Here is a 19,012-nt window from a genome sequence, read left to right as displayed (position 1 = left end):
TTTTTCATTTCAAGATGTGCCAAATATTTTATAGTGTCTACAATTTTACGTTGTGGAACGCTATGCTGAAATTAAAACAAACCAAAAAGAAATTGCGCTCTGAAAATGTGCATATACATCAATAAAACAATGTCAATTGTATGACAAGTGGCTTAAAGTCCGTAGAACTCCAAAAGAAATATAAAGTTTCATGCACTGTTGCATCCAAACGCCTTTGTGACCAAATACACCCGTGACGTTGTGTATATAACCTCTCACCAACATTCACATGTGCATCCTACTCACCAGAGCGTATTGACCCCCATTACAGGTAGTCAAAAACAGCATATTTGGACATTTCCAATTTTAAGAGAAAAATGGCCTGGAGCAAGCTATCACTGGCAATGCTCCTAGGCTTATGTGCTTTGTGGGCTTGGAAGCTCTCTGTTAAAATTCAGACCTCGTTTTCCTAGGTACAGGTGTGTCTGTATAACCTGCCTCCAGAGCGGTCAGCAAAATGTGAGTCCACATTGATTTTTATTTTATTTTTTTCAGCACATATTTTTGCGGAGGTGTTGGGTCAATTCACATATTTTATTTATTATTCTAAAATTGTTCATCTTTTAGATGCAGCGTTTCACGAATTGGCAAACCTCTGCCCACTATCTAAGATGCTCTTTTTTTTATAACCAATCCTGTTGCCAGTTAACCTAATTGCAAAATGTTCTTTCAGCTCTTCCTTGTTAAGAACACTTACTTTGCCAGCTTTTTGTTGACCTTTTCGAACTTTATTAAAATGGTACATATTCTCACTTTAAACGTTTGCTATATTTTCTATTTCTATTTTCTATTGTTATAAGATCTGCAAATTAATGCATTCTGTCTTTATGTAGATTTTACACAGCATCCCAATATTTTTTGGATTTGAGGTTCTATTGAGTATATTTTATTTTTATTTTATTCATGCATGTAGAGCCAACATACTTGGCAGAGATGCCCTGATGGTATTGATTTTTTTTTTTTTTTTTCACATTACTCCCCGCTTTGAAATGTGCCGTCAGTCTTATTTTCCTTCAGTAGTCATACAAGCGTACACACAATGTTTGATAGAAACCTATGTAACAGTGTATGTTTGGATTGTTTAAAACTAAGTTGGGAAAACCCATATTAACCTAGAGAAATGGAGATGGGAATGTGCAAACATGCAGATGGTGTTGCTGGTGAGAATTCACAGTACCCACTGTGCTGCCTGCTGTTCTGAAAATGTTTTGTATGAACTTCTGTTTCGTATATGCAAGCATTATGAGTAGTAGCTTGTAATCAACAATGTTTAAAGTGGTACTTTAATAATAAAAAAAACTGCGAACAGGTGGGTTTTTAATGCATGTGCTAATGTTTCTTACCTACTTATCTGCAGTGTTCTTAGAAGACTTATACTCTTGGTTATCTGTACACCGTGTGTGTACCTACCGTAGCGCGGTTTCTTTTCCCTTTTTTCCATATCTGCAGTGTACACTGACCACCACTTAGTGTACATTTTCAGCATCTACTGAGATAAATTAACTCCCACACATACGCAGAAGTGACATCACCTTGGCTTAGCCAATCAAAACCACTGAAGATCGGTACACAGAAGACTGGCTAAAGATGTCAGTGCCCAGTGAGGGAGCTCTGGGGACACCTCAGCGTTGGAGTATAGCTGAGTGTAGTTCCACTTTAATGTTTGTTTTTCCTCATTCATAGTATTAATCTCTAAATAAAGATTTAATGTCATGCTTGTGATTGTCCTTCACTTGGAAAGGCATTATTAAATTCTTGGATAACAGTGCTAACTGTTTTAAAGTGTATGCACTGTATAATCAAACTTTCCTTATTAGTTTTGGATAGAGTAGGTTAAAGCGGTATTAAACACAAATTTATGTAATCGTTTTTTGTCATTTTGCTACATAATATAACTGGAGTACTAACATTTATAGATGAAGCTGATCCAGGGAATATCCGAATGCCTCTCGGCTCAGGAAGAAATTTTTTCCCCTGCTGTAGCAAATTATTATATTATGATACTTCTTTGGGCCAGTAAAGTCCCGTCAAGGGGGGTTTTCCTTATGCTCTATATTTTGGCATGTAGGCCCATATCATAGCCCAACCATATCTTTATTCTTCTTAATGCTGTAGCAAAATGGATCATTCTTTGCTGGGGGTTTTCGTCTTCCTCAGGATCAACTGTGGGTATAAGATTGTGTATGTGGGATTGTATGATTTTTATTGATTAAACTAGATGGACTCTTGTCTTTTTTTTTTTTTTTCAGCCTGACTAACTATGTAATACATTGCATCTTACTAATCCTTACACGTGGTGGCTACATTTTAGTTTTCTTCTTTATTTCACCTGGTGATCCAACCAGTAACGCACTTCCTGCCTTGGGGTGTTACCACTCCAATGGAGGTGTAACAAACACCTTTGGATAGCAGCATTATCAACCAGGGTAGTATTATGCCGCGTACACACGATCAAGCGGGTGGAAAAGTCCGGCAAACTCAAGTCCGCCGGACAATCCCCCTGTGTGTAGCCTCCGGCATACTTTTTTGACCTGAAAGTACGGCGGACTTAGAATGTAGTTTTACACTCCAATCTTCCCGCCGGACTCGCATTTCGGCGGACAATCCGGCCGTGTGTATGCCAGTCCGCCGTACTTTTGAAATGAACGGACTTTTCCCGCTCGGAGAAAAGTCCGCTCATTTCGAGCAGGTCTCCAGGTAGGCGGGGCCAGCGAAGGAGACGTCGCTGGCCCCGCCGCCTGGTATGGACTTAAAGGGGAACCCCAACGCCGAAAAAAATCGGCGTGGGGGTCCCCCCAAAGTCCACAACAGACCCTTGTCCGAGCACGCTACCCGGCCGGCCAGGAAAGGAGGGGCGAGCAAGCATCCCCCCCCTCCTGAGCTGTACCAGGCCGCGTGCCCTCAACATGGGGGGGTGCCTTGGGGAAGGGGGGGCCGCACGGCCCCCCCACCCCAAAGCACCTTGTCCCCATGTTGATGAGGACAAGGGCCTCTTCCCAACAACCCTGGCCGTTGGTTGTCGGGGTCTGCGGGCGGGGGGCTTATCGGAATCCGGGAGCCCCCTTTAATAAGGGGGCCCACGGATACCGGCCCCCCATCCTATGTGAATGAGTATGGGGTACAATGTACCCCTACCCATTCACCTGTAAAATAAAGTACAAAAAAAAAACACAACACACAAGATAAAATAATTTATTGCACAGCTCCGGGGGTCTTCCGTCTTTGGGGGTCTTCTCGCCGGACTCCACCGGTATCTTCTTGTAGCTCTTTTACTAGCGGAGGAGCCTGGCATTCTTCTTCGTCGCCGCTGCCTCTTCTTCAGACTACGGGGTCTTGTCCCCTCTTCGGTTCTTCTGCCGGGCCACCGCGCCTTCTTATAGCTCTTTTAAAGGCAGTGGCCCGGTCTTCTGTCGCCGCAATGCCAGGGACGCGCTGCGCTGCCACTTATATAGGGACAAGGGGCGGTGTCACATGGGTCGATGTCACATGGGTTGGTCACATGGGTTGATGTCACATGGCGACAGTCCCAGCATCCTCCGGGACTGTGACATCGTAAGGGGGCGTGGTCACCATGTGACCCCGCCCCTTGTCCCTATATAAGTGGCAGCGCAGCGCGTCCCTGGCATTGCGGCCGGAGAGAACGTCGAGTCAACATCTCCAGGAGAAGAAGAAGAAGAACGGAAGGCGGCGGCGACAGAAGACCGGGCCACCGCCTGTAAAAGAGCTATAAGAAGGCGCGGTGGCCCGGCAGAAGAACCGAAGAGGGGGACAAGACCCCCGAAGTCGGAAGAAGAGGCCGCGGCGACTAAGAAGAATACCGGGCTCCTCCGCTAGTAAAAGAGCTACAAGAAGATAGCGGAGGAGTCCGGCGAGAAGACCCCCCAAGACTGAAGACCCCCGGAGCTGTGCAATAAATTATTTTATCTTGTGTGTTGTGTTTTTTTTTGTACTTTATTTTACAGGTGAATGGGTAGGGGTACATTGTACCCCATACTCATTCACATAGGGTGGGGGGCGGTATCCGGGGGCCCCCTTATTAAAGGGGGCTCCCGGATTCCGATAAGCCCCCGCCCGCAGACCCCGACAACCAACGGCCAGGGTTGTCGGGAAGAGGCCCTTGTCCTCATCAACATGGGGACAAGGTGCTTTGGGGTGGGGGGGCGTGCGGCCCCCCTTCCCCAAGGCACCCCCCATGTTGAGGGCACGCGGCCTGGTATGGCTCAGGAGGGGGGCGCTCGCTCGCCCCTCCTTTCCTGGCCGGCCTGGTAGCGTGCTCGGACAAGGTTCTGTTGTGGACTTTGGGGGGACCCCCACGCCGAAAAAAAAAATTTCGGCGTTGGGGTTCCCCTTTAAGTCCATACCAGGCGGTGGGGCCAGCGACGTATCCTTCACGGGCCCCGCCTACCTGGAGACGCGCTCGAAATGAGCGGACTTTCCTCCGCGTGTGTGGGCGAGTCCGTTCATTTCAAAAGTAGGGCGGATAGTACGGCGGACTAAGTACGCCGTATTAGTCCGCTGAAAAAGTGCCGTGTGTGGGCAAGTAGCCCGTTCGGAAAGTCCGGACAGTCTGGCGGTAAGTCCGCCAGACTAAGTACGTCGGACAGACGGCTACGTGTGTACGCGGCTTTAGGGGCACTTACAGATTTAAATGGACTCGATTAACAAATTAAAGCTACACTCCAGCCAAAAAGGACTTGCAGCAACATTTTATTTTTGCTTTTGGGATGATGGTTTTACATAAAAAAATGGCCATTATAAGTAAACTTGTCAGTGTTAAATGGTTTGTTTCAACCCTTTCATTATCAGCTTGGTCTGTTGAGGGAAGTTGAAAAATAAGACATACTGGATGGATGATCAGGTGGAAATAAAGCAAAAAAGAGGAAAAAAACCTACAAAAGGAAAACTAATACAGCCATTCTAAGAATTGATAAGCTGCAATATGTTACTTTATGGTTTTTGGGTTCCAATAGTGCTTTAAAGGGTGGCACAGTTGTGTAGTGGGTAGCACTCTCACCTAGCAGTAAAAAGGGTCGCTGGTTTGAATCCCAACCACGACACTACCTGCCTGGAGTTTGCATGTTCTCTCTGTGCCTGCGTGGGTTTCCTCCGGGTACTCCGGTTTCCTCCCACACTCCAAAGACATGCAGGTATGTTAATTGGCTTCTTTCCAAAATTGGCCCTAGGATATGAATGGGGACCTTGGATTGTGGGCTCCTTGAGGGTAGGGACCGATGTGAGTGTGTGATGTACAGGGATAGGGACAATTGTAGACACTCAGGTTGAACTAGATGGGCTTGTGTCTTTATTCAACCTTACTATGTAAATCCATTTCAGTTTACTTTTTGCTATGTCCTGTTGGGGAGACTTCTCTCTATTCCTGTCCTGGTGATGCAAACGTAAGTGATAGGACATTTTTAAAAGTTCTCCTCTTAGGCAGCTGTCACCAAAACATGTGTTTTTGTCATAGTACCCTATTTTCAAATGTGCAATGCATGTAAAGGTAATAAGTAAGAGGATAAAATGTGGAAATGGCATATCTGCACATTGAAGGTGTGTATATGTAATAAATTATAGATACAAGAAAGGAAATGCATTTAAATACTTGTTTTTCATCTAATGGGATATTTCCTTTAAACTTGTTTTGTTACTACAAAACTAATTCTACACTAACATATGTTATTTTAAATCAAAGACTGTTGTGTGACATACTGTAGAACACACAAATCACACAATGCCAGCTTCAGAAGTTAGCCCTATCCCTATTCTTGGTCAAGCAATTCGGTTCCTGCACCATTCCAGCATTGGAACTTGTCCAAAAGAAAAGGAATGCTCCACTGTGGCCCCAGACTTTAACCTGTGGAACTAGCTCCTGACCTGGAAGCTTGTCAGACCTAGTAGAGAGTATTACTCTTTCACTTTCTCATTGGCATTCTGCCCTGCTTTATGTTTTGATTCTTCTGTGATGGGCTGCTCTGTCAATAGGGAAGAGGGACCCTTTTTTTATATTCTAGCCCTAATTTACATTTATTATACATGGAGATGGGAACATGCACAGGGTGCTGTCCCCAGAATAGTAGGTTAATGTACTGTGGATCTCGCACAAGTGCAATAGAGATGTACATTTTTGATGAAGCCTTTTGGCATAGATCTACTTATTATAGTTCAAGTGTATCTCTAGACAAAGCTTCTATGTTTATTTATATTCATGCATAGACTGGGGAAGCATTAGGGCCTCTGTCAGATTTCAATTGCTGTCTCTGTTGCTACTAGGCTGATTTACTCTCCCTGTTTGTCCTAAAAAAAAAAAACATTCCGAATCTCTGACAGTTGTTACCAGAATAAAAGTTGAGGAGGGCTTTATAAAGTAACACGTAATTTGCTTGTGCTATTAGGTTTATTGAAACTGACTTGGATAGAACAGTTTTGTAATTCCCTCCCTGAACCATCTAATCTCATCACTTGTATCTGACCTGAGCTTCCAAAAGCCATGGTCTTAAGGAAGCTCAGCTCTCGGGGACCCTACGAGCAGAAATTTTGTAGGGCCCGTTGGGAGGTTACCATAATTCAGACTAACAGTACTCCAAAAGCTATTAATGCCATCATAAGACACTGGACTCCGGGTAAGATTGAAGGTACATGCAAATGAGAGGTTTTAGATGATGTACAGTGGAGAATAGATGTGCTGTTCTGTTTCACATAATAATTCTAAACTTCTATTTTTCCCGTAAAAGCTATTGACCTGAAGAATGGGGCTGGAGAAGTCTATCGTGGGAATGTCCGTGGCCGTGCCGATACCACATTTACCCTTTCTGATCAAGACTTTATGGATCTTGTTTTGGGAAAACAAAATCCCCAAAAGGTAATAAATTAAGCAATACTTTAATTCAGAAATGAGCGAGAGCTGACCTTGAAACTATGTCCAAGGCATGAATCTCTTGAAAGTTTGGCGCACTAATTGAGTTGTCAAGAAGATAAACGGGAATTGGAACTTCGTTACCTGAATACCGTTAAGCAATTAAGTTTTAGACTGAACAAAAAACATTAGGCAATGGACATAGCATAGTGTCACCATACTTTTGTTTAAAACATCAAGACTGCAAAAGCAAAGCTCATATATTTTATGCTGTTTTAATCTTTAAAGCAAACATGTACTTCGCTCATGCAGAACAAGCAACAGGTGTCCATTATTCCAATCTTCCTGTAGTACAGCATACATTTACTCTCCATCTATCCCATGCTACTTCATTTAGACACTGGAAGGGAAGAAAGCACCCCTTTCATCTGGATATGAAGGACCATATGCCTTACCTAAAGCGAAGTTCCAGCTGGTTTTTCTTTTTAAATAATCCCCAGCGATGATTGCACCTTATGCTATTCTTAATGGAATGTGTATGAAATATAGGTATTATAAATCATGATCTTATCATGAACTCACTTTGTAGTCCCCAGCGAGCACACCTTCATCTTCAGTGTGGGCATCTGAAGCCCATATGTTCTTCCTTGCGGGACATGGCACTGTTGGCTACCCAGCATGCATCTACCGATCTCGAACATGCACATATAGTACAAAACGTAGCGCAATGATACAAATGGTGTCATGTCCACCCACTCATTGGCTCCTGGGATATGAGTGTCATCAATCCCAGGAGCCGGTGGATGGACATGACCGTAAGTGGAGGGTTAAGCATGCATAGACGGTATTTACATTGCTGAAAAAAAATTCTGGAACTCCGCCTTATTTCAAAAGAAAGTTGTGTAGTGCTTCTCGGACACGGCACATAACTTTATAAATATAGCCTAAAGCAACCATCAACAAAAGAAAAAAACTAAATCAGGTGCATGAATTGGGAAACATAAAAACCCTATTGAGGTTGATTTGGAAGAAGACAGGGAGGATAAGAAACAAAATGGAGATTTAGAGACTTCCTTCATAAAACAAGGCCATCTGATGGGAAAGAAGGTCTCTAGTGGGATATTGCCACACATGAGAGATGCACTATATTACCAAAAGTATTGGAACACCTGCCTTTACACGCACATGAACTTTAATGGTGTCTTAGTCCATAGGGTTCAATATTGAGTGGGCCCAGCCTTTGCAGCTCTAACAGTTTCAACTCTTTTGGGAAGGCTGTCCACAAGGTTTAGGAGGGTGTTCATGGGAATGTTTGACCATTCTTTCAAAAGTGCATTTGTGAGGTCGGGCCCTGATGTGGATGAGAAGGCCTGGATTACAGTCTCTGCTTTAATTCAGCCCATAGGTGTTCTATTGGGTTGAGGTCCTGACTCTGTGCAGGCCAGTCAAGTTCCTCCTCCCCAAACTTACTCATCCATGTCTTTATGGACCCTGGTTTGTGCACTGGAGAGTATAAGGTGGAACTGGAACCATTTCAAAATTACCAGAATGTATTACCCTGACTAATAGACTAAGCAAGGATTTGGAGGCGAAGGATCAGTTAGTCAGACAAAAGACTGGGATGAAGTATCAGAGATGTGAATGATTATAGGAATGAACAAGTCTTTAAGTGGTAGACTACGGTAAAAGACAGGGAGTTGCCCTCCACAAATACCCACACCTGAAAAACAATTTACAGTGGTTATAGAAAAGAATCAATCCCTTTTCAAATAATCACATTTTGGTTGCTTTGCAGGCTGAAATGAAGACAGTTATTTTTTTAAGCAGCTGTATTTACTCAGTGCAACTTATAACATCCAAGTAAGGGCCGGTTCACACAGGGGGCGACACGAGGCGACACGACTTGCCGTGCCGCGACCTGACAAGTCGCCCCCGTTCTGTACAATGGAACCGTTCTAAGAGGAGCGACTCGAGTCGCTCCGACTCAGAAAAAAGGTTCCTGTACTACTTTTGGGCGACCTCAGGGCGACTTGCATTGACTTCTATACAGAAGTCATTTGCAAGTCGCCGCTGAGGTCGCGGCAGGTCGCGGCGAGGCAAGTCGTGTCGCCTTGCATCGCCCCCTGTGTGAACCGAGCCTTAAGATATAACACGAACATGTCAGAAAAAAAATTCAAAAACAGAATCGCAAAATGTTAGAAAAAGGATCACCCCCTTGTGTCATTTTGTTGAACCACTTTTTGCTTTTAATACAGCCTTTAGTCTGTTGGGCTATGTCTCTACTAACTTTACACATCTAGATAGTTAAGTTTGGTTAAATTTGATGGTGATCATTTGTGGACTGCAGTCTTCAAGTCATTCCACAGACTTTCAATGGGGTTTAAGTCTGGGCTCTGACTAGGTCTTGCAAGGACATTTTACCTTTTTCTCCTTCAACCACTGTGTGGTAATTTTTGCTGTGTGCTTTTGGATAATTGTCATGTTGTAAACCTTTTTCCCATTGACAACGTTCTGGCAGAGGGCAGTCGATTTTCCTTAAGAATTTGATAGTATTTCCCAATCCATCTTCCCTTCTATTTTGACAAGTGTTCCAGTCCCTGCTGTAGTGAAACATCCCCATAACAGGATATTACCACCTCCAGGCTTTACTGTAGGAATGGTGTTGTTTGGATTGTGACCTGTATTGGCTTTCTGCCAGACATGTCATTTGGTGTTAAGGCCAAGTAATTAATTTTAGTTTAATCTGACTAGAACACCTTTTCTATGTGGCCTTAGTATCTTTAAGGTGTGTTTTGGCAAAGCCCAGTCGTGACTGTGTGTGGTCTTTCACGAGGAGGGGCTTTTTTCTTGCAACCATTCCATACAAGTGACATTTGTTGAGAATTTGTGATATTGTTGTCAAATGCACACAGTGACCACTCTGTCATAAATTACTGCAACTACTGCTTCAGAGTTGCTGTAGGCCTCTTGGTAGCCTCTCTGACCAGTTTCCTCCTGGCTCTTTCATTCAGTTTGGAGTGACGTCCTGATCCAGGGAGAGACTGTGTTGTACCAAATACCTTCAACTTCTTAACAATAGACGTTTCTGTGCTTATAGGCACGCTAAAGCCTAGGAGATTGTTTTGTATCCCTATCCTTACTTGTGCCTGTCCACAACTTTATCCTGGAGATCTTTTGACACTACCTTGCCACCCATAGTTGATGTATTGCTTCAGTTGCACTATCAGGGACTGAAATGCTCCAGGAAAGTTATTTTCACATTGAGCTAATCAAAACGACTACACCTGATTGACTTTACAAGTCATTTTTAGAAGGGGGTGATCCTTAGGCAAGATCCTTAATGGTTAGTTCTCCTTTAATTACATTAAAAAAAATTATATGCATTGCCATTCCATTGCACATTACTGCAAAGGCTAGTTATAAATCAGGTAGGTGCCATCTTTCTGTATAGCCTTATTCTAAAGCTGAATCTGCAGCTTTTCTCATTAGAGCACTTATGGTGCACCAGCTGATTATATTAAACCAATCCCTCCCATTAGAAATCAGTATCCAGAGGACATTGTGAAACAGTGTTTCTCTGAAGAAAAAACTGCCCTTTCAGAACAAAAAAGGTAGAAATCTAATACAAAGTTTGTTATAATCCCTGCAATGTACATTGGCAACCTAGAGGGGATTTATTTATTTTTTATTTATTTTTTCTCCGCACAATTGGAGTTACTTTTGAAGATGTAATGTACTTTTTAAAATGTCTGTAATGGGGAACTAGCCCCTTAAATTTATATTTACAATGTAATTATTGTAAGTATGCATATTTAATACCTGATGGACTGCTGCAGAAGCTTATAGTCACTGTAGTAGTTGGCACTATTTTGTAGGTCCTGTCCCAAGCAGCTGCCCCACTGCGTATTGACCACAGGGGGTCTCTTGTACCTCTGCCATTCATAGAATCCCTTGTACTTTTTTTCCATGAACATAAGGTGCTCTGTGATTGGAGGCGCTGGAGAGTGGTGGTAGCGATGTCTGCTTCCACTTCAGCATATCAGATATGAAATATGCATACTTACGTTGTTCCATGCTGGACTAGTGTAAGCATGCAATAAAGATCATTCCTGAATTTCGACTTTAAAACACAAATGTAATTGTAAATTTAGACAAGAGTATTACCTCCTCTTTTCAGTCAGATGATGTAGGACACATATAATCTTAACCGAGTAGAGAAGTCACCACTGTGCGGCTTTGCAATCTGTTCTCAGATCTATACCAATTAAATGTACAAGACATAAGAGAAAAATACAAGAGAATGAGGGCATAAAGATATAAAATGCAAAGGCATTATCTCCATACCACTGAGTCAGCAGAGAGACTAAACGTTGCCTTTAAGGCATGAGTATCATTGTGGATTGCAGCACTCAGCATTCTCTTAAGCATCACAAGAATTCAGAGAGCAATATATTTACCGCACGAAAGACTGTTCTCCTTTCAGCATAAACGCCAAACACGCGCTTGCAATGTGTGCCATCAGCTGAAGCACTTTATTTTCTTGCAAGGCTTTTAATTTAGAGCTTTCTTTCTTTGCTTCTTGCCAGAATCTGACTGCAAAATTAAGTGTGCATTTATGTCTTGTGGGAAGAAAAGATGGTGATTTCAATGTATTGCTGATTATATTACATTGAAGCTTGTTCATCTTTGATGCTGTGTGCCGTGTTTTTGGAATTACTCATTTCAACTCTTTTGGGACAGACTGTGCTTTTCAAAGTGACATTTCTACAGAAAGAGAAAAAGCAGAGTGGGAATGGAGATAACAAAACAATATCCGAGTGTTTGATGTTTCTTTTTTCATTTTATTCTTAGGCATTTTTCGCTGGTAAACTCAAAGTGAAAGGCAACATCATGCTGAGTCAAAAACTGGAGATGATATTGAAAGACTACGCTAAACTGTGAGAATGTGACGGCAGGATCAAGCAATGCCATTCTGAAGTGTACCTGTCATCCATATACAATGCGGACAGTGCCTGAATTTACAGAGTGTACTTGTCTCCTTGCCCCCAGCCCCGCAGTGTTCTTTTCATAAGTTCAATTCTAGAAATGTCTTCCAAGGACTTTTTAGGCCACATTCAAACTGGCAGTGTCAAACCTGTATTTATTTACATTTAGAGAACATTTTTTTCTAAATGCATATAAATGCAATAATAAGCATTCATTTTCACTGCCGTTGATCACACTTAACCTTTTAACTGCTTTCGTGATCTAATTAGTCGCTAAACTCTTTTAAAGTAGGAACACCTAAACACGGGAGAAAATAATTTGGGTAAAGAAGTTTTAAGCTTCCCAAATAACGTCTCCTGAATTTAGAAAAACGAAATGCAGGGGTATAAGTGTGAAAGTAGCCTTAGTGTAGAACAACACAGGGGTTGATTTACTAAACATAGAGAAGGAAAAATCTGGTATTGCTGTCCATGGTAGCCAATCGGCTTGTTCAGTTAAGCTGTGACAAAAAGAAACTGAGCTGAACCTTCTATGCAGAGCTGCACCATATTTTGCACACTCCAGATTTAGTAAATCAACCCTATTATCTTGATATCATTGCAGTAATAATTTTGTTGAGGATCTTCTTCAAACTAGACTACTAAATGTTACTAGTAACTTGGGCTTTAGGCATTGATGTTATGAAATGACAGGCAGACTTTACTGAAATACTGTATTCGTATAACACACAAGTTGCTGCCTCAGCTTTTTATGGTAGACGGGTACACTTAATCAAATGTATGCTAATCAAACGGTATAGCAACAATCATAATAATTAACAATATTAAGTTTGTGATAAACATTCTGGGTTAGTGGGCTATTGGAAAGCTTGGGCCTCCAATTTAAGTGCCCAATTCATAACAAGAAGCAGAAGCCATGTTCAGAATTCTTCAAGCAGACCACTGATGTTTCAGTTTAATGTTCATGCAAGGTCCATTTAAGTCATTGAGTGGAAGTATTTTTTAAAGAAATGCATTATAGAAATAAAAGTGAACTACAGAAGATTCCTTTATGTGTTGCCCTAGCTGGGTCCCTTTGATCACTTATTTAATGTTAATGGACAAAAAGGCCGATGGTATACAAAATGAAAAAGTGGCAGATCAGGGAATGAAAGGAGTGGTATGAAGGCAAAGCTGAATTTCTCCTAAAAATTACAGTTTTACCAGCCATTGTTTTTGTTCTATTAAAATGGTTTCCAAACCTAAAAGTTGATATCTACTTGAAATCCTCTGCATGTAGCAAAGTGAAGACATTGCTCCTTCCAGCTCCTTCTCATTTTTTTGAGCTTATGTCTCAGATTCACTCGCTAAGACATGAGTAAAAAGTATTTAATGTTGATTTGCAAGTGCCTTGATATCTTAAATGGCTAGTTTTTGGTAAGCTATAACCTACGTAATGCTCACAATCAGTGCTGCTAATTTAGACAGTTATGCGGCATCAGTTGCAAGCATTATATAATGTGTGACCAGCCCAAGGCCATGCATTTCAACATCACATCGTATTTTTGATGCACCGTTATGGAACTGACTATAGATTTTCTGTCAAGTCAGGTTCACTGAAGGTAATACCATTTGGTGATCGCTTCTAAGACCAGACCATCTCACATTCACCATCAGGATCTTTCCATCTCAGGATGGCTTTTCCTTCTGAGACCACTTATAGACAGAGAGACTAGCATTTTCCCAGCTTCCTATCCAGGATGAGTAGTAGAAAGGCACACTTATGTGTTGCTCTGCAGAGGGATGTTGACCCAAATTCCAATTTTATGCAAAAATAGAGAAACCATGAAATTGTCTTCACTTAACAGCACAGCCAGTTTGGCATTTTTCCTTTGCTAGCCTACAATAATGCACAGAGGGGACCTAACATTTTCTGCTAGTTGAGAGAAGAATAAAACCTCCATTAATGTCCTATTAAATAGAACGTCCATCTGATTGTCTTAATGATATCTCTCATCGGTATGCTTTATCAAAGCCCTCAATGATCTAATACCTTACTTGTATGTAAATATGCAATTTAATAAAAACGGATTGATTTAAATCTGTGAGTTAATGTGTATTTAATGGTCACATTGCCTGCACTGGGGAAGAAGTCTATGTTCATGCTCCAGTGAATCGGTTTATTAGATAATGTCATTGTTTTCTTTGTTTGTTTTTTTTTGCCATGCACGCCACATCACAAATATGTTCCACTGTGGCCTGCAAGCTGTTCACTCCAAGGATTGTTGTAATGTTTCATTTATTGCTCTGCGACTGTGCCTCCTATAAAGCCAAAACAGATATTTAATAGTCCCTAAATCATTTGCTTGCTGTATTTAATATGGATTTGGAGTAATGTATTGAGATTTGTCATGTCATCCAAGGTTAGAGATGTATTAAATCCTCTTCAGTGTACAGGACTTGGAAAGTGAGGATGAAATCACAGGTGCAGATGTTAAATCCAGTCTGTGTAGGCTATTACAATTCTAGCCATCCGTTGTTATTCTGGAGATCGCAAAGCGGTTTTGCTTATTGTCTCAGCACAGGATTTTAGGCACAATAGATAGCTTTTTCATTCTTTGAGGGCAGCACATTGGTACAAGAGATGACCAGTGTGTGTACGTAGGTATGTGTGCCTATGTGTAGGTATCTCTTTATACAGTATCTCACAAAATATTTAAATTTTTGTCAATATTTTATCTTTTCATGTGACGACACTGAAGAAATTACACTTTGCTACAATGTAAAGTAGTGAGTGTACAGCTTGTATAACAGTGTAAATTTGCCCTCAAAATAACTCAACTCAATGTCTAAACCGCCGGCAACAAAAGTGAGTACACCACTAAGTGAAAATTTCCAAATTGGGCCTAATTAACCATTTTCCCTCCCCGGTGTCGTGACTCAGTGTTACAGGGTCTCAAGTGTGTATGGGAAGCAGGTGTGTTAAATTTGGTGTTATCGCCCTCACTCTCTCATACTGGTCAATGGAAGTTCAACAAGGTCCATTGGCATGGATTGAAAACTGGCTACCAGGGCAAGTTCAAAGGGTAGTGATAAATGGGGATTACTCTAAATGGTCAGGGGTGGAAAGTGGGTCCAATGGGGTGGGCAACTACATGGCAAATGAAGTTTAATGTGGAAAAATTTTAAATAATACATTTGGGTGCCAAAAATATGAATACAAGCTACTCACTGGGGGGAGAACCCCTGAGGGAATCTAGGATGGAAAAGGACCTGGGGGTCCTAGTAGATGATAGGCTTAGCAATGGCATGCAATGCCAAGCTGCTGCTAACAAAGCAAACAGAATATTGGCATGCATTAAAAAGGGGATTAACTTGAGGGATAAAGTGGTAATTCTCCCACTCTACAAGACTCTGGTCCGGCCTCACCTGGAGTATGCTTCTCCATAGAGAACTTATTCTATCTGTAGAAGAGTCGCTTGAGAGGGCATTTGGTTTCAATTTACAAATACCACACTGGTGACCCCACAATAGGGATAAAGCTTTTTCGAGGAAGGGAGTTTAATAAGACATGTGGGCCACTCATTAAAATTAGAAGAAATTAGAGTTAACTTTAAACTGCATAGAGGGTTCTTTACTGTAAGAGCGGCAAGGATGTGGAATTCCCTTCCACAGGCGGCTTCAGCTGGGAGCATCAATAGTTTCAAAAAACTATTAGATAAGCACCTGAATGACCGTACAGGGATATACAATGTAATACTGACATATAATCACATAGGTTGGACTTGATGGATTTGTCTTTTTTCAACCTCACCTACTATGTAACTATGTAACATGGCATCTCATGGCAAAGAATTCTCTGAGGATATGAACAAAAGAATTGTTGCTTCTACATAAACATGGCCTGGGCTATAAGAAGATTGCCAAGACCCTGAAACTGAGCTGAAGCATGGTGGCCAAGACCATACAGCGATTTAACAGGACAGATTCCGCTCAGAACAGGCCTCACCATGGTCAACCAAAGAAGTTGAGTGCACATGCTCAGCATCCTATCCAGAGGTTGCCTTTGGGAAATAGACGTATGAGTGCTACCAGCATTGCTGCAGAGGTTGAAGGGTGGGGAGTCAGCCTTCAGACCATACACCGCAAACTGCTTTAAATTGGTCTGCATGGCTGTTACCCCAGAAGGAAACCTCTTCTAAAGATGATGCACAAGAGAGCCCACAATCAGTTTGCTGAAGACAAGCAGACTAAGGACATGGATTACTGGAACCATGTCCTGTGGTCTGATGAGACCAAGATAAAACTATTTGGTTCAGATGGTGTCAAGTGTGTGTTGCCTACAGTCAAGCATGGTGGTGGGAGTGTCATGGTCTGGGGCTGCATGAGTGCTGCTGGCACCGGGAGCTACAGTTCATTGAGAGAACCATGAATGCCAACATGTACTGTGACATACTGAAGCAGAACATGATCCCCTCCCTTCGCAGACTGGGCCCCAGGGCAGTATTCCAACATAACGACCACACGCACACCTACAAGCCTTGCTAAAGAAGCTGAGGGTAAAGGTGATAGACTGGCCAAGCAGTGACAGAAACCATGAATCAGACTGAGACAGAAGTACAGTTAAATCTTGTTTAATAATAATAAAAGGTAAACTGAGTAAATGTAGTCAAAACATAGCCAGAGTTCAGGAACCAGAACGGATAGTCAAACAAGCCAAAAATTCAGGGAGCCAGAGCTGTAGTAAACCGGCAAGCAGGATCTGTAGCCAGAAGGAATGTCAGCCAAGCAAGTCTTCAACAGGAACACAGGAGATCGTCTCTAGAGATGTGACCAAGGCGAAGGCAGAGATGATCTGGGCTGGACGGCTTAAAGTGGTTGTAAACCCTTACAACCAACTTTGACCTACAGGTAAGCCTAGATTAAGGCTTACCTGTAGGTCCAAGAAATATCTCCTAAACCTACACGGTTTATGAGATATTTGCCGAAAGACACTGAGCGCGCCGCAGTCAGCGGCGATATGCCGCGAGTGGAGAGTCCCACGCCCATGCGCGGGGGTGACGTCATCGCGGCTTCGCCGAATGACCGCGGTGGAGCAGCGAGGTCCACCGAGAATATGGATGCGCCGGACTACAGGGGACAGCGGTGACTTCGCTTGCTCCTGTGTCAGGTAAGTGACACATAATAGGCTACTATGCAATGCATAGTAGTCCATTATGCTTTACCTTTGCAGGGAATGAAAGAGAAAGTAAACTCATCAGGGTTTACTTCCTCTTTAAGTAGGCGGGATTGATGAACAAGTGAGTCGCAGTGGAGATGTAGGAACTGGCAATTAGCCGACAGCTAAGCAGCCAGCTCAGAGAAGGAAGTTCTGAGCCCAGCCCTGACAGTACTCCCTCCTCAATTATCCCTCCCCTCGGAGGACCACCAGGCTTCAGGGTCATGTACATCCGAGGATGAGACCCAAGAGCGTTCCTGCGGACCGTACCCCCTTCCAATGTGCCCACGGACCCTACGGTAGTCAACATTGGACTGTACATCAAACTCCTCATGGTTCTCAACCTGTACAGGGTGAGGGCAAGGCACCGAGGTGGTAAAGCGGTTACAGACCAAAGGTTTTAATAAGGAGACATGAAATACATTTGAGATACGCATATTAGGAGGGTCTAAGTCACTGGGTTAATCCTGTGAAGAATACGGAATGACCCCATAAACCCAGGTGTGAACTTTAGAGAGGGAACACGAAGTTGAAGGTTGCGAGATGACAGCCAGACCCTGTCCCCAACCTGGTAGGAAGGCGCAGGCAGGCATCTGCGGTCAGCTTGGAGTCTGTACCTATCATTAGCATGTCACAAAGCCTCCTGAACTTGTGCCCAAGTGGAACAAAGACCACAGAGATGCTCCTCTGACACAGGAATACTCTGCGGAACAAGAGGGTCAGGCAACATGGAAAGTTGGAAATCATAGTTCACCATAAACAGGGACAATTGGGAAGCAGAATTCAAGGTACTATTGTGAGCAAACTTGACCCCACAGTAAGAGACCTGACCAGTTATGGTCAGACATATAGCAATGTAGGAATTGCTCCAAGGACTGATTGGCTCGTTCTGGTGCCCCATTAGACTGCGGGTAATGAGCAGAGGAGAAAGCAAGCTGAATTCCCAACTGTGCACAAAATGCTCGCCAGAACCGGGACACAAACTGACTACTTACTGTGACACAATCGCCTTGGGTAGCCCATGTAAGCAAAATATCTCCCAAGCAAAAATGGAAACCAGTTCCTTAGAAGTGGGCAACTTCTTAAGTGGAATACAATGAGACAGTTTTGAGAACCGGTCAACCACCATAAGAATAACTGTGTTGCATGGGAGTTGGGTAACTTCACAATTAAATCCATAGACAGGTGGGTCCAGGGTGTCTCTCTATTGGGTATGGGTTGTAGGAGGCCCACCGGAAGGTGTCGTGGAGTCTTACTCTGAGCACACGCAGAACAGGCAGCTACAAAGGCAGTTACATCAGGACATGGACTAGGCCACCAGAATTCTTGGGAAATGGTCCAAAAGAGTTGATTCTTCCCAGGGTGGCCAGCAGCCTTGGGAGAATGGTGAGTCTGGAGCACGGCAAAGCAGCAGTCACAAGGTTTCTCAGGAGAGGCATGGACCTGAGCAGCAAGAATTTTGTCACCCAAAGGAGAAGTGAGACTGGTGCAAACCATAGCCAGAATAGGATCAGGAGGAATCACAGGAACCATAACGGACTCCACCTTGGAAGTGGAGGAAAATTGTCATGACAAAGTGTAAGCCCTTACATTCTTAGTACCAGGAGGGAGCCAACTCCAGTCTCTGAAGCATCAACCTCGAGGATAAAAAAAAGGTAACATAGGATCAAGATGCGCCAACACAGGAGCAGAAACAAAGGCAGCCTTGAGACTCTCAAAGGCCTTAATGGACTCCATGTGTATGGTGGCTCTCCAGGGACTTGGAAAATATGAGGATATCGTCAAGATAAACCACCATACAGAACTGCAAAAAATCTTGGAGGACATTGTTGCTAAATTCCGGGAAAACTGCTGGGGCGTAACAAGGTACTCATAATGGCATGTTCTGGTATTAATCGCAGTTTTACACCCGTCGCCCTCCTTAATCCTCACAAGATT

The 19,012-nt window shown here is 42.9% G+C and overlaps 1 protein-coding gene across 2 annotated transcripts in view; it reads left to right on the top strand.

Annotated features, from left to right (window-relative positions):
- Window positions 1-13,957, top strand: part of HSD17B4 (hydroxysteroid 17-beta dehydrogenase 4) — a 429,215-nt gene extending 415,258 nt beyond the window's left edge. For both annotated transcript variants that reach the window (XM_077462215.1, XM_077462216.1), the window contains exons 23-24: window positions 6,771-6,898; window positions 11,744-13,957. In XM_077462215.1, coding sequence (XP_077318341.1) covers window positions 6,771-6,898; window positions 11,744-11,833 — 218 coding nt within the window. In that variant the 3' untranslated portion in view covers window positions 11,834-13,957. The remainder of the gene's footprint in view (window positions 1-6,770; window positions 6,899-11,743) is intronic.
- The last annotated feature ends 5,055 nt before the right edge of the window (window positions 13,958-19,012 follow it).

Source organism: Lithobates pipiens, unplaced genomic scaffold, assembly GCF_037356315.1.
Source record: "Lithobates pipiens isolate NorthernLeopardFrog02 unplaced genomic scaffold, aLitPip1_a1.2 Scaffold_3, whole genome shotgun sequence".
Classification (NCBI taxonomy): domain Eukaryota; kingdom Metazoa; phylum Chordata; class Amphibia; order Anura; family Ranidae; genus Lithobates; species Lithobates pipiens.
Note: the sequence above shows the minus strand (reverse complement) of the source record. Positions and strands in the feature narration are given on the sequence as shown.